Consider the following 15,525-nt stretch of genomic DNA (forward strand, 5'->3'; position numbering starts at 1 on the left):
TGAGCTAGGGAGGCCTTTGATGTTCATAGGACTGATCCCCATCTGTTAGATGTTGACTTCAATGGAGGCAAGGCCAATTTACATAAGCAAGGATCTGGCTCGGTGTCTTTACTTCAGAAATAGGCAGAAAGACCCTTTTCTTCCTGTTTTAAAGAAGGGCCCTTACCTTTGTCAGGAGAGTGGGGATGGAGGGCCCGAGGGGTCTCCCACGCTGCCACACAAACCAGGCAGTCACAGTGCATATACCAAGGAGTGTGGTGTCATTCGCCTACGTTACTTGGCACTCAGAGAAAGCTTCTGTCCCTCCCAGGGCTCTCTGGAGAGCTTTGGCTCTGTACTGCCCCCTCTACCTCAAGCCCGTGTATTTGTCAGATAATCTGGCCCTTAACAGATGGCTTCTGCCTGTCTACTGTGCACAGCCACACATTTGAGCTGCTATAGCACTTTCAGACCAAGGATCTTCAAACATTTTGCAGACATTTGCTGGCTTTCACAGCACTCCAGGAAGGTGGATTTTAATTAGACCCATTTTCCATCTGGGCAAGCTGAGACAGAAAGGTCATACAAATCAGTGTCTGGGAGATTGCAGTATTTCTGTTACAGCAGCACCCAACAGAGGCCAGGCACTGTACAGCTGGATTAGAACTCAAGACTCCTAATTCCCGCCCTGCCATCACATTTCCTCCAGCTAGAGAGCTGCAAAACCAAAGCTTGCTAATGCCACCAATATTGATGGACTGAGCAAGAACCATTGTTCTCATTCCTCTTCCCCTCCCCATCTCCCAGCTACACCCTGCTGACGTGCATTGGTGTACTACCGGGCTGTTCTTGGGTAAGACCAGTTCACCAGCCTGTTTGTTACATTGCTTTTGGTGGGGGAGGGGATGTTTTAATTCTCTCTCTCTCATCCTCCCTCCCCCTGCAGCCAGTGATGAGCTGCCAAATTTTTAACAACGGGTTCCCTCCTCCCTCCAAAATTTTAACAACGGGTTCCCTCCTTCCCCCCCCTCCGGGGGGGGGGTCGTGCCCCATCCAACCCCTCATGTTCCTTGACACACACACTCCGAGACCCCTGACCCATCCCCCCCTTCCCTGTCCCCTGACTGCCCCTTGCCGCCCCACCCAACCCCTCCTCTCATTCTCAATGGCCCCCCAGAACCCATGTGGTCGACACAGTGGAGAATATCTTAATATCTCACCAATGAAAAACTATTTTTTGTCTTGAAAAACATTTCAGATGTTTTTAGTATCCAACAACAGATATTATCTGCAGGAAAAATAATGGTATGCACACTAAGTATATATGCCACATTTCTGACAAGTTAGTAGGCCACATCAAAAGAAATAATCAACATAAATAATCAAAAGGGAAAAATCACATTATCAAAAACTAGAAACAGCCATCCAGGGGAAAATTAATTTAGCTAACTAAACTCAGTTACTGCCGATATAAATCAGAACAATCATAAAATTGTAGGACCCAGCCCATTGTGCTGTCAGCCAGCTCCCTCGCACTTCATCTATTCTTCTCATCAGGACCATATTAAGAATAAAAAAACTAAATGAAAACCAAATGACCTAAACGTAATCTAACTCTTGACCTAGCATTCAGAACTGTATTGTATTTCTTTTACATCCTAGTTTTACACAGCAGAGATTATTAACTACTTTGCCTTGTATCAGAGGGATAGCCGTGTTTGCTGCTTTTACAGATCCAGACTAAGAGTCCTGTGGCACCTTATAGACTAACAGACGTATTGGAGCATGAGCTTTTGTGGGTGACAAAGTGGGTATTCACCCACGAAAGCTCATGCTTCAATACGTCTGTTAGTCTATAAGGTGCCACAGGACTCTTTGCTACTTTGCCTTGTGATTTCCTAGCTGCTTTTAATTTGTCAAGAGACTGAGGGACCTGAAGGATGTTTATTCCAGGCTGTTTTAATCTTCCCTCATTTTTTTAAGCTTCCAGTGCAGTTTGAACATATTTTTAAAAAAGAATTTAACAAAAGATAACTTTGTGAAATATCTCTTGAACCTCTCTAGAATGATGCAGAATGATTCACTTGAATTACAAGGCGAAAACCTGTGCTGCTGTCCAAAAAAATTATGAAAAGAAGGGAAAGTCCATGTTTCATAAGTGCTTTTTTGGGAAATGACAGGCACTGAGCAACAAGTGACGTACTCAAATACGAGAGCTAAAGCAGAGCATTTCAAACCTACAAAATGACTCAGACTCAAGTCATTTTAGTATGTCCAGGTTTTTCAATCCTTTCCTGTCATGTTTTCTCAGAACACCTTTCCTAACTTAAAAACATACATTCTTAACCTACACTGAAGGGGAGCTTTAAGATCATGTTTTAAAAAGTTTAAAACATCAAGCAGTTGATAGTATTCTGTCCACATAGTGTCAAAGTTACAGAATATACAGACATAATGCCAAATCCAGACCTAACTAAAAGTGATAGTGGTTTTCTGATCTGTGAAACACACTCACAGGTCTGCAGATCCAAAACTATGCAGAGTAAAGATTAGTCTACCATTCACTGTGTCCCTTTAAACAACACATGTCTTGCGAAGCCACATAGAACAGGGGAGAAGGGAGAATTCATGCGCTTCTCATTCTGGGGACCTTCAATTTCAAATCTGCAGCAGCAGCTACATTGTGACAAGTCAGTTCATATCTAGTCAAGAGTAACTCTGCTCAGCAATGAAGATTTTGTTCCTTCTATATCTAAAATACATTTCTAAAGCATGCATAAAGCTATCAAGCTACAAAACATTTGTTCCTATTCAATCATTTGTTTCATTTCCCCCCCCCCCCAACTTCAATCCACACAGGAGTCCTTCTGACAATTATCAACTGTGATAAGGAACATTCCAAACAGATAGTAACTTTTTGGTGCTAAAGAACAATTGAGACTCGGTCATTCTTGCCTCACTTGTTTCTGGGCCAATGTAGATACATCCCACCAACACAGAAAGAGAGATGTCAATGCTGACAGCTGTTGTAATCTTTTACAGACAGAAAACCTCTATAAAGCCCCAATCCTACCAACAGTTACGCACATGCTATATGTTTGCAACAGCATCAGGGCCATGGTTTCCCAGCTGAGAGTTCCCAGTTAGCAAACTAAGGCCCGGTGTGAAGAGAGGCAGAAACCGGGAAGTAAACTCAGGCTTCCTACTTGCAGAACAGGATGTACCACTAATGGGCTTGCTACCAGACTTCTTAAAATATTATTTTATTTACACAGTTACCTTGAGGAGAGCTTTGTAAAAAAACAAAACAAAAAAACTATATATATTATCAGTTGTGTGTTAACAGCCCAATTGACTACTTAACCCAACAGCAGTTTCCCATTTGGTACTTCTGTGATAAGATGCTCTGAAGTTCACAACTACTGTAATTAGAGGTTGCTTTATTCACCATTTCACTATCAACATAGACACAGTTGTTGGGTTGGGGAGGGAGTAATTCTAGAGGTTATTGTTTACAGGTCTCATGAAGTAGCCCCTAATTCCAACAAAAGCAACCCTTAAATAGTACCAAAATAAATCCCTAGCTCACAATAGCCAATCATATGAATATATATTTCAGCACCAAACCCCACCCCTCGATGTACTCTCTATATTGTAACATTTTCTTGGCTCAATCATGTAGCAGCGAAAGTAAGATTTGAGACTACAGCATAATGTTAATCTATAGCACAGAGCTGTCAAGATGTGGATGTATGCATTAAAAATACAAAGAAAAAAATACAGCTCATGTGCAAATTAATTTTTAATACCTATATTTTCTCTCTTCCCCTAACCAGCTGTTTTTCTAAATATTAACATGTGCATAAACCATCAATTTGCAGCATTCCCTTCCATACACAAGAAAAGTTAGAGAAAAAAAAAAGGAGAGATCCATTCCTGGTAAACTCATTTTGGTGCAGTCTGATAACATGGAATCACCCAAGCACATTTTAATAAAATGCATTTGGAAAACAGATCATCAATGTCAAGTTTCAGCACTTAGCAAATATCAGGTCTGTATTTTCAAACGGGCAGCCTGATTCTCGCCATGTACACGCACCCCTCAGTACCCCCACACCGCGCACCCCGGTATGCCAAGTGCGCCCCCTACCCCCGCGCACCGGGGCGCTGGGACAATCTGTACAGTGAGAGCCCCGGACCCAAACTCTACCCCCTGTATCTGATGGAAACCGCGCCAAGCCCCCACCCCGCGCCCCGCCGCAGGCCGAGTCTCCCCGCTCGGTACCTGGCTGAGGAACTGCGGAGCCGCGGGGCCGAGCAGCGCCAGGACGAGAAGGAGCAGCAGGAGCCCGCCAGGCCCCAGCGCAGCCTCCATCTTGGGTCCCGGGAATTAGATGGCACAAGTGAGACACCCCCGTGGGGCTGGGGGGGCGGGCAGGGTCGCGGCCGGGAACGCAGGGGGGGGACGCGGCCAGGGAGGGTCGGGCGGGGACCCGGGGAGGGTGCGGCCAGAGCCGGGCGGCCGGGGAGGGGTTCGGGGGGAGTCGGGGACGCGGGGCCGGGGAGGGTCGCGGCCGGGGGACGCGGGGCCGTGCCGCAGCCGGTGAGGGTAGGGCGGGGACCCGGGGACGGGGGGGGGGGCCGGGCAGGGTCGCGGCCGGGAACGCGGGGGGGGGGACCCGGGGACGGGGGGGGGCCGGGCAGGGTCGCGGCCGGGAACGCGGGGGGGGGACCCGGGGACGGGGGGGGCCGGGTGGCCGGGCAGGGTCGCGGCCGGGAACGCGGGGGGGGGGAACCCGGGGACGGGGGGGGGGCCGGGGGGCCGGGCCGGGTCGCGGCCAGGGAGGCGGGGACGGGCCGCGGCCAGGGACCGGCCGGGGCACACGCCCCCCCTTAGTTTCCTACCTGAGCTCTGTCTTCCTGGGCCGGGGAAGCCTGCTTGCTTCTCAGCCCTCCCAGGCTTCCCGCGCGAACAGCTGATTCGCGGGAAGCCTGGGGGAGGAGAAGCAAGGAGGAGCTTCATGGCAGGAGGTGGAGGCAGAATTCGCAACGGTTCGCGCGAACTGTTTGCTAAAATTAGACGCCGGACAGAGAACTTTAGCAAGCGGTTCGCTGTCCGGCGTCTAATTTTAGCAAACGGTTCGCGCGAACCGTTGCGAACCGTCTGCAGCTCACCCCTGCCTGCAGCCCTTTCCAACCGAATCTCGACACCCATCTTTCACACAGATCACCGAGATGAAGGTTAACATTAATTAAGGTGCATGCTATGGCTTTCTCAAGGAGCTGTCCCATCTCTGTCGCTTCCAGGTTCTTTCTTCACCCAGCTGGTATGTTTAGAGACTGCCACGATCAAGCTTGTGATCTGGGACACTGCAGGACAGGAGAAGTACCATGGTGTTTGCCATCTTTATTACAGGGGGGCGAATGCTGCCCTTCTTGTATAGGACATGGCCAGAAAGGTAAGAGCAGCGATGGCTTGTTCTCCTGCCTCTCTCCTCCAGAAGGGTTTGTCTTTATCTTTCTAAAATATCCCAACTGAATCTTGATCATGCAGCCACGCCGCTGGTAGGCTGCAATAGTTCTAGTGTAGGGTCGCTTCCCAATACGTCTCCAGACATTTCAACCAAGACTGCTTTTTCCTGCGCACATCCCGTAAGGGCTACACATCATGGGCAGGTTTATCCTTCTCTTCTGGTAAAGATGGGTGAAGTCATGCAAGGAACTGGTACAGACATTTCACTTACAGTGGACAATAAATGCTCACGTTTTCCCCGTAAAAGCCAAGATTTCTCTGTCTACCCCTGCCTCCCAGCCCAGTCCAGCTCACCAGCCAAGTAGGTAATGAGGGAGCATCACTAAGTGCTCTTTGTTCCCCTACCCTCATGTAACCCCACACCTGGGTGTGGCGTCCTGTCCCATCTAGTGGCACCGACACCACTTAGAGCAGGGGTAGGCAACCTATGGCACGGGTGCCGAAGGTGGCACGCAAGCTGATTTTCAGTGGCACTCACACTGCCCGGGTCCTGGCCACCGGTCCGGGGGGCCCTGCATTTTAATTTAATTTTAAATGAAGCTTCTTAAACATTTTAAAAACCTTATTTACTTTACAGACAACAATAGTTTACTTTATATATTATAGACTTATAGAAAGAGACCTTCTAAAAACATTAAAAGGTGTGACTGGCACGCAAAACCTTAACTTAGAGTGAATAAATGAAGGCTCGGCACAGCACTTCTGAAAGGTTGCCAAGCCCTGACTTAGAGAGAGATAAAATGAGTTACACTAATGTCTGTTTCTGATGGACTGTTCCAGGGGGACATGTCGCATGATCTCCCACTCCGTTATGCATGTCTTTTCCCTTTTACTGGTAATACGCAACTGTAAACGGGTCGACTCACCCCTGCGGCGCCTCCTACTGGTTGCTCTGCGAATTAGATCAGTCCAGCCCTGGAGCACCCTCTGCAGGCTGGTGATCCACCTGTTCATAGGCCCCCGTGTCCCTCCCTGGACCCGGTGCCCTTCTACATGGGGTGCTGCCGCCTAGCAGCAACCCCTTTCACTCTGGGTCTCCCTTTCTCTCTCAGGGAACCCCCACCCTCTATCCCTACCTTGCCTCCGTTTTTGGCTACTGCCAGTCATTGTCTAGCCCCCCACTCTGGGGCAGACTGCAGTATCAGCCTACTCATCACTGGCAAGGAGGGTTTGGACCTGCTGCCTTGGCCTACCCCTGGGCCGCCCTCTGCAACCCCCAGTACCTATTGGCCCACTGCTAGGCCGCAGCCTGGGGCTTTCCAGGCCAGAGCTCCCCAGCTCCTTAGCCTGTCCCCAGCCCTGCTTCACTCAGGTACCTGGTCTCTATTTCCCAGCAGCTAGGCCCATCTCTCTCTATAGCCAGAGAGAGACTGTCTGGCTTCTGGCTTCCCTGCCTTGTTATAAGGCCCTGTTGCTCTGTTTGGGGCGTGGCCCCCAGCTGCAGCCACTTCCCCAATCAGCCCAGCTTGAGAGTAGCAGCTCTCAAGCCCTGCCAAGCTGCTTTTAAACCCCTTAAAAACCCCAGAGCAGGGAATCCACCCTCCTACAGCAACACACAGGAACCGCAACACCGAGGGCCATATGTCTGTATTACTGCCATGGTAGTTACAGAAGGAGGAGACCATCGGCTGCTGATGAGTAACATCTCACAGTAACAGAGCTTTATTGAAGAGGTAGACCAAGCTTCTAAGAATCCTGCCCCATCACAAGAGAGCCCAATCGCCTCAGCCCATCACCTGCAGGCTGGTCTATGACCCACTGGGGATCCATGGTGGTTGGGTCATGTCTGATGGAGGAGAAGTCATCCTTGGCTTTGGGGAAGCAAGTATATTTAGAGCTGGTTCCATGCTGAGTAGTGCTCCTAGCATCACTATCTGTCAAGCCCATAACCCATTTGTTTCTACCATTTTTACCCCTCACCTGCCAATCTCCTTTGGGCCATGTGACAGCTGCTGAGTATCTGTTGGTTTAATGTCGGTGTGTGTGTGTGTCTCTCTCACACCTTTCCAGGCAACTTTTGCGAGAGCAAAGCCATGGTTGAGGGAATTAGAGAAGGAATTTCTTCCCGATGAGCTCGTGATTGTTTTAGTCGGCAATAAGATAGATCTTGCTGCTCAGCGGGAATTCATCTTTGAGGTGAGTGCACTGCAGTAAAATCTCAGCATTTGGCAGATTCTCTCTTCCAAAAACACCATGGCAGCGTGTTCCCAAAGTGCTGCACTTCAGGCTTTCACACTGAACAGTTTATAAGTAAATGTTTACGTGAACGCCATTCTCCTAGCAGTGAGCAATATAGCAAGGCCCCACTGGCTGCCAGCGATGTTAGAGGTCATAAATCCCATTTTGCCATCTGTTTCAGCTGCTAACTTTCTTGGATCTTAGAGACTTTTCTGAGCTTTGGTGGGTTTGTTCAGAGGGTTCACAGTGTGCATCGGTAGGTTTCCATGTCAGACAGAATGTTCCCAGATGTTGCTTCAAACCTTGCCATCGACGAGTCGATGCAGAGAAAAAAACATAGCTGCTTTGAATTATATTAAAAAAATTCAGCAGCCTCACTAGAAGCTGATGCTGCATCACTGACCACCAAGTTCAATGAATGAGAACTGCATGGGACAAAAGAAGCTCGAGGGTTTAACTCTCGGATCCGTGTCTGCACTCCTCTGTTCTTTCCTCTCACGTTGGCACCATGATCGTAGCCCTGACCTCTCATGTCAGCTATCGCAATTCCTGTATCTTCCAGCTTTTTAAGAAGCACATTTCTCATACCAACTCCTGTAGTATCATCAATGTCAATAAATTCTAGAAAATGCTCTCTGACAGTCACCATTGCAAGGACATTTTCACTAGGTTCTTCTCTTGTCACAAAATGCACCATTAAAGTCATTTATTCCATATGGCTGATGTTAGGTGTGCAGCCCAGAAGTCAACTGCTGCAAATGGACCATTTTGAGTACCACTACAAATTCTTTTTCCCCTCTCCTGCCGGTAAAGGCTCACCTTAACTGATCACTCTCATTAGAGTGTGTATGGTAACACCCATTGTTTCAGGTTCTCTGTGTATATATCGCTTCCCCTTGTATTTTCCACTGCATGCATCCGACGAAGTGGGCTGTAGCCCACGAAAGCTTATGCTCAAATCAATTTGTTAGTCTCTAAGGTGCCACAAGTCCTCCTGTTCTTTTTAGTAATATCTTGCTGACTTCAAATCTGCCACAATCTTCTGTTTGACTTTTGTTACCAGTAACTATATGATCTCATTTTGAATGGTTTTTCCAAGGTAGTGGTGTATGTACATTTCTTGAGTGGTGACTCTTCTTAGATGCTCCTGGAGTACAGCATCAAACTCAGCCATCAGCGCCACAGTTTTAAGGAAGTTTCCATTGTTTGGCCCAGACAGCTTATCTGAAGTGCTAGGTTTTGGGTAGGAAGCATTTTCAGAACATTTTGCCAGTACAGAGACTCTGATGCAATATTCTCTTGATGCTGATCATCTAGGGTGGCCTTTAACCTTAGTCTCATCTCAAGCTCTTTCCACCTGTGCAATGCTCTCTGTGATTTGCTGCCTTCTCATGGCATGCCAGATTTCTTGCCAGATTTTTCCAGTCCTTTGTTCCTGTAGCACCCAATGTGGCTGGAACATTAGACTGGAAGAGTTTGCAACAAAAACAGTATGCAGCATTCTGGGTTTCTGAGTACATAAGCCGTGGCCTCTCCACTTTGTCACCATTGGGGATTTCACACCAGTAATGTGTTGCATGGAAACTTCTATTTTCATTGTCTTTGGGGAACATGAAGTTTCACTTGCTGTGGCCCACGCAGAACAAGGAAGTCCCTCAGGCTACTGCTCAAGTGGGTCCACAATCCTGGATCATCTAGACTTAAGGAACTAAACTCAGCAGCAGCTGTTTCTTGTGCCTCCACCACACTCTTCTCTGATCTACGCTTTTCTTCAGGAATGTGCACGGTTACATCCTTTTGAGATGGGAGATATGGATGCTGCAGTAGCTGCCAGGTCACCTGCACTCTGACTAACTGGGAGATCAGGCATCTCCTCACCACTCACATCGTCACTGGGGCCGGAAGGCTCACGGTGAACATTTGTGTCTATGTATCTCAGGAGAGCTCCTTCCTGCTTAGATGGAAAAGCTTCCTTTGCTTTCTTTCTTTTTCTGAATGCTGCCCCAGAGGGGCCTTTTCTTCTTTCACTCATGACTGCTGTTCTGTGCCAGCTAGAGTGGCTCTCAACACTCAATGAAAGGGGACAAATAAGCAGGCTGGTAGCAGGGCCTGAGTGAGGGAAGATATCAGCATCTTAAGGGCCTAACTGGCTCCTATTATGTCAGGTGAGTGCCTGTTCTCCTCAAGTGGGTTCAGGGAAGCAGCAGGAAACAGGAAGCTCCCTAAGAAGCTGGTGTGAATCAGTCCAGGCTCCTGGGGGTGCTGGAGAGGTACATAAGAGGCGCCTCCTCCTCTCTCTCCCTGCAGCTCCTGCTGCTTTCTGTTATTCTCGCTCACCTTTTCTCCTGCCTGCCTGTTATGTCTCTTGTGCCCTCCTTCCTCCAGCACAGCCCTCCACCAGCTCTGTGCATCTAGAGCAGGGAGAATACATATGCTCCAGCACCAGACACATTTTCTACACTCTGGGTCCTAGTGGTGCCCGCCCACAGTCTGGCACCTGAGGCTGCCACCTCAGTTTGCCTCATGGTAAGGCCAGCCCTGGGAATGAATATCTGTGATTTCAGCTACAGAGTTGTTAGAAACATTTCACAGTGAGGGTGCAATGTGGTGTTAAATTTCAAATGACATATTCCACATCACCTTTTAAATAAGTATCACTCACCACACTGGTGAGTGTGTCATGCCCGACAAGAGTCGCTGACACAGAGTAACAAACCACTAGTGGGCCTCTGTGTCAAACATGGGTAGGTCTTCAGTGCCGTTAACCCCCCACCCATCCACACACAAACCCACCCACTTTGCAGTGAGAGTGCAGAATAAACGATTCCAGTGCTGATAGGCCTCCAGTGTCTTCCCACAATTCCCCTGGTGTGCCCAGAAGGAGAGTGCGTGGAGTTCTCCCACAATCCCCTGGGAAGGAATTAGAGTGGTTCAGCGTACTGCAGCAGAGAGAACCACGGGCTGTGCCTCCAGAAGCCAGAGCAACATGAACGGGAGTGCGCAGCACCAGTGGGGACACAATTTGGGAGGGAGTTGCCATGTGGCTGCTGCCAGCTAGGCTAGGCCAACTTGGGTGCCAGTCACCTGAGTTAGCTGCTTTGAAGACATAGAAGGGTGAAATATAGCTGGAACCGCAGGCTGTGTGTCAGCTGGACACGTGATCAATAGCACGTGCCCTTGCCTAGCATCATTTGATCATGCAGACAAAGGTTGTTGTGATGCCTCTTCTCCAGGGCTCTGGTGGGGGTTAGGACTGGCTGGAAAACAAATCTTCCATTGTGTGAGAAATAGAGGCACCAGGCAGAGCAGGGATTCAAACCTGGGCCTCCCACACCCCAAGGGATTGTGCTACACACAGAGCTGTGGCTAGTCTGGGCTGGGGGGAAGGGGAGAAATGGGTTCTCACCCCAACGCCAGCCTGGGCTTGAAGAACGTTCTTGAGGAAAGTTGTGGAAACGTGCGTGTTTGGCTTAACAACACGTTTCTGCTTTGCCACACCAGCATTTTCCAATAGAAACACGTTGGCAAAGAGTCCCTGACCAGCTCTAGCGGAGAGAGGAGTAGGGTGAGCAGGGAGGCTGCGCGCAGTAGCCTTATCTGCCAACTTCCTGACTTGTGGGCTTTAAATCTCAGCCCAGGAGAGCCTGTTAGTGCATCTATGGTTGCAGTTGTGCCCCTGCTTTGACCCGGTGGTATTAATGTGTTGACACCTTTCTCCTCACCCCCCCGCCCCCACTTTGGACAAGATCTCGCTCTGAATATCCAAACCAAGCCGTCTGCAAGGCTAGTGCATCCAAACCCGGTGAGCCAGGGAGTTTGAACAGGGTCCAGTCAGAGAGCGGCTGCAATGCCTTGAGCTGTGCAAGACAGAAAACAAGCGTTGCCTAAACAGTTCGGCTGCAACCGTGTGCCTGGAACAGAAGGAGCGTGAGCTGGGGAAATAGGAAGCTTTAGGCTTCGCTGCAGAATCTGCTGGAATGCAACGGTGGCTCTATCACCGGACACGCTGCTCTTCAGAAAGGTGGGGAACTAAAGTCAGTGTAAACTAAGAGCTTGTCTGCACGAGTGGGGGTGCAAGGTCTAGGGTGCACTTGTGAGTTGTGCACTAACTGGCCCATAAGGACCTGCTGGCACACACAGAGAGTTCCCTAGTGTGCGTCACTGCAGCACGCACAGGCCTGTTAGTGCACAACACACTGGAATGTGTCCCACTCCAGTGCAGACAAATGCACCATGCAGATGAGTTCTGAGCCTTAAGGCTCCTTGTATATCATTAGTCTGACAGTGCGAGTGCTGGAGCTAACGACAGGGGTACGAGGCCCTAAGGCAGTTTGGAGCATCCGGCTTGGAGATTTGTCCCAGAGCCACCCTTGCAAATAGCTGGAGATTTCTGCATGTTCCTCTTCCTACTTCTCAGCCACTAGTCAGGAGAGCCGCAACTTGCCCTGCTACACTAGTGTTTGTGTCCATTCCGAGCTCGCTTCTCCAGGTTGGCATCATGCAGCCGTGTCCACACTGGGCAGGGCCCTGTCACACCTGCGGTGTCTAATCATACAGCGAGGAGCTGTGCCTCCCTGCCAGGCCTAAGGACAAGAGCCAATACCTTGTAAATGGAGCCCTTATTTCCACCACTTTCCAGGACATTTCCCAAGCTGGATGTGATTACCGTGCAGAACACACCTACGTCTACTTTGAAATAACCCTGTTTTTGTACCTTCCCCACCCAACTAGGAGGCGGAGGAGTTTGCAAAGAGTGAAAGCTTAACCTACATGGAAACGTCGGCAAAATCCAACCACCAAGTGACCGAGGTGCTTATGGCCATAGGTCAGTTCCAAGTGAGAAGCCGCTGGACAGGTATCAGCACTGGAGAGGTCTGTGCCAGCTCTCTGCCTTGTGAGCGATAGCACTGCACCGCTTGTCTCCTCCCAGTTGCTCAGGGGCAATTAGGGTTGAGTCACTTGACCTGAAGAGGTCCAGGAACTGGAAAGTCTTTACTGTGACGGCAGCAGTGCCTTGCCTCTAGGCCTAGACAAGAGGTGACTGGTTCACTCTGGCCTGTCAAGCCTCACAGCTGCCAAGAGCGAGCGAGACAGACCCAGAGCAGTGGCTTCCCCATTGCAAACACAGACAGGCTGCCCCCCTGCGGCCCCCCCACAACTTCTGAGACAAGCAAACTTCTGGAGTGGTTCTGCCTTTGCCGCCGGGGTGAGGGTGGAACCTGCTGAGCGCTGAATGGGGAGGAGGTTCACCCCCCCCTTTGGAACACCAGTCACTGGCCCTAGCAATGGGGAAGTGGGAATTTCTCCCCACTGCCCAGATTCCTCACTGTCACTCCCGGAGGATCTCTTCTCTCCGAGACCCATTCCCCTTGGCCCCAGTTATGATCCCCAGACAAACCAAGCCATGTTGCCTTCATCCCCCAGGCCAGAGATCAGAGGCCTCACCCAGGCTGGAAAACAAGATCCCTGCATCCTTCTTCCTTAGGGGGTAGAATAAAGCCCTCGAACCAGCTAGGACAGTGGCTCTCAACCATTCCAGATCACTGTCCCCCTTTCAGGAGCCTGATTTGTCTTGCGTGCCCCAAGTTTCACCTCGCTTAAAAACTACTTGCTTGCAAAATCAAATCTACAGCTGTGTCGCAGCACACGACTACTAAAAACTGCTTACTTTCTCTTTTACCATCATTAATTAGAATATAAATGTTGTACTTACATTTCAGTGTATAGTGCACAGAGCAGCATAAACAAGTCATTGTCTGTATAAAATTTGAGTTTGTACTGACTTAGCTACTGCTCTTTAATGTGGCCTGTTGGAAACCTAGGCAAATATCTAGATGAGCTGATGTACCCCCTGGAAGAGCTCTGCATATCCCTGGTTGAGAACCACGGGGCTAGGCAACAGAGCCAGAGGCTCAGCTAGACTGACTCAGCCTCGCTCCACTGGACTGGCCCAGAGAGTCTTTGAGGTTTCTTCTTTCTTCAGAGGACAGACACATCCAGCCCCCTCCCAAGAACCAGTTATGCCCAGAGACAATCCCGAGTGGTCAGTCCTCCCTTCACACGAACGCCGACTACTGCCAAGCCCCCAACGATGCTGGGTTCATGGGAGGCTAACCGGAACCAGCAGTTTGCAGACACTTCTGGCGAGCCGTTTCTTCCCCACATGCAGGCCTGGAACCCTGGGGCTCTGTCCCACCCATCCCACTTCGCCTCCTGGGCCTCCGATACGTAGCTTACCCCACAGATGTTAGCCAGCTGACCCTGTATTGCCATATGGGGATTCAAACGTGGGGTATGCCTCCCCCTTGACCCTGGCAGTCCGTGAGATGGCACTAGAGTCTTCTCATGTTTGTTCCTATTAATGAAACCGCTTGGAGAAAGCTCTAGAATAATAGGACACAACTGCAGCAACAGATTCCACCTACAGCATATCATGAACCAATAATAAGCATTTACTACCCCATAGATATTCTTGGTCCTTAAGAATGCTAGCAGTTTGAGAGTGACAATTCAGGAGACACCTAGCACCCATCTTATGCCAGTTTCAAGTTAGGGTCTCCTACTTCTACTTCCTTTTTAAAAGAATTTCACCAAAGCTTATAGAGATGTGATTTGCACATCATCACCACCATTCTATCTGATAATGGGATTTCCTGCAGACAACTTGGTGCAAAACAACATTTGCTGTCCTGAGATGTTTTTAGGGGGATGTCCATGATGCAGGTGCGGTGGAATCTGTAGATGTTCTAGGGTGGGGAATGAAGAGGTGTATGGGAGAGTCCTGAGGGAGGGACCATTTTCCAGAAAGAACAAAGGAGCATGAGGAAAATTGTGGATGGAAGTTTGTTAAATAGTAAGTGCAGGAGTCCTAGGCCAAGAAACATATGGGTCTCAAGGTAAAAAAATAGGAAGTTAATAAAGTTAAAATGTAAACTTAACTTAAATCAACATTATAAATAAGAACATACCGGGTCAGACCAAAGGTCCATCTAGTCCAGTATCCAGTCTTCTGACAGTGGCCACTGCCAGGTGTCCCAGAGGGAATGAACAGAACAGGTAATCATCAAGTGATCCATCCCCTGTTGCTCATATTTAGATATTTTAAATCTTAATAAATTTAGAGGGGCAGATCCCCAGGCCTAGCCAAATAGCACATGAGGGATGGAGAAAATGGCTCCTAAGGTTCCTTTTCCTCTCTCTCTTGCTTGTTGTGGGTCAGTCCTTGGCATAAATTGAAAGAGCCCTGGGGCTGCTCTAAGTTTCACCCCCAGGAACCATTCTGCTGGTTGGGGATCGGGCCACACCCCAGCCCACTGCTGATGGGAGGGGGACACAGCAGGGGAACCCCTAGCTGCTCCATTAGCGGATGGAAAGTTGCCCTAACAAAGTCAAAGGAGGGTCCGAGTATGTACCACATAATGTTACAATAGCTCAGCAGAGAAGGACCGAGAATTTCTTATTCTGAGTTTCTTCACAGCTCCCGAGTTATTGAAATAGGAACAACAGAAGGAACCAGCCCCTCAGCCTCAGCCCTGGAAGGAGTCACGCGTGGACCTGCGAGAGCCAAGCAATCAGACTAAGAAGTGTTGCATGAACTAAAGGAAATGGCAGACTGACCTAAGGTTACCATCAAGTGTGTTTTTATTTTGCGGGAGGGGGGGGGGGAGGAGGTAAGGGAGGCTGGCCCTATGTATTGTGTGCAGGCTGCATGGTTCTAGGGGGCAGCTGGTGAGTCAGACCGTGATTATTGCTCTTATTTTTCATTATTGTCAGTGTTCGATTGAAGAATTGTTCGAGAGGAGATATTGCCGAATGCAAGGAACCTGAAAAGCGCT

The 15,525-nt window shown here is 49.3% G+C and overlaps 2 protein-coding genes across 3 annotated transcripts in view; one reads left to right on the forward strand and one right to left on the reverse strand.

Moving 5' to 3' along the window:
* The window catches only part of LOC123378169 (prolactin-releasing peptide-like), a 227,010-nt gene that overhangs the window by 196,290 nt on the left and 15,195 nt on the right, over positions 1-15,525 (reverse strand). The gene's annotated exons all lie outside the window — the stretch shown is intronic.
* Positions 7,279-15,219, forward strand: LOC123378170 (ras-related protein Rab-17-like). Of its 2 annotated transcripts, none has more exons than XM_045031670.1 (3): positions 7,279-7,648; positions 12,422-12,515; positions 15,168-15,219. In XM_045031670.1, exons 1-3 carry the CDS (start codon positions 7,484-7,486, stop codon positions 15,185-15,187), a joined length of 279 nt encoding a protein of 92 aa, XP_044887605.1. In that variant the 5' UTR covers positions 7,279-7,483; the 3' UTR covers positions 15,188-15,219. The 2 variants fall into 2 exon arrangements, with proteins under 2 accessions (XP_044887605.1, XP_044887604.1); XM_045031669.1 differs by having other exon boundaries at positions 12,422-12,545; positions 15,168-15,215.

The sequence above is a fragment of the Mauremys mutica genome, chromosome 10, assembly GCF_020497125.1.
Source record: "Mauremys mutica isolate MM-2020 ecotype Southern chromosome 10, ASM2049712v1, whole genome shotgun sequence".
NCBI classification, from domain to species: Eukaryota; Metazoa; Chordata; order Testudines; family Geoemydidae; genus Mauremys; species Mauremys mutica.

Bases quoted from the DNA above. Each gene is read 5' to 3' on its own strand.
- LOC123378170 (XM_045031669.1), top strand. From the start codon at position 7,484: ATGTCGGTGTGTGTGTGTGTCTCTCTCACACCTTTCCAGGCAACTTTT. The intron at 7,649-12,421 runs GTGAGTGCACTG...CCACCCAACTAG, and splicing joins AGCGGGAATTCATCTTTGAG to GAGGCGGAGGAGTTTGCAAA. The intron at 12,546-15,167 runs GTATCAGCACTG...GTTTCTTCACAG, and splicing joins AGTGAGAAGCCGCTGGACAG to CTCCCGAGTTATTGAAATAG.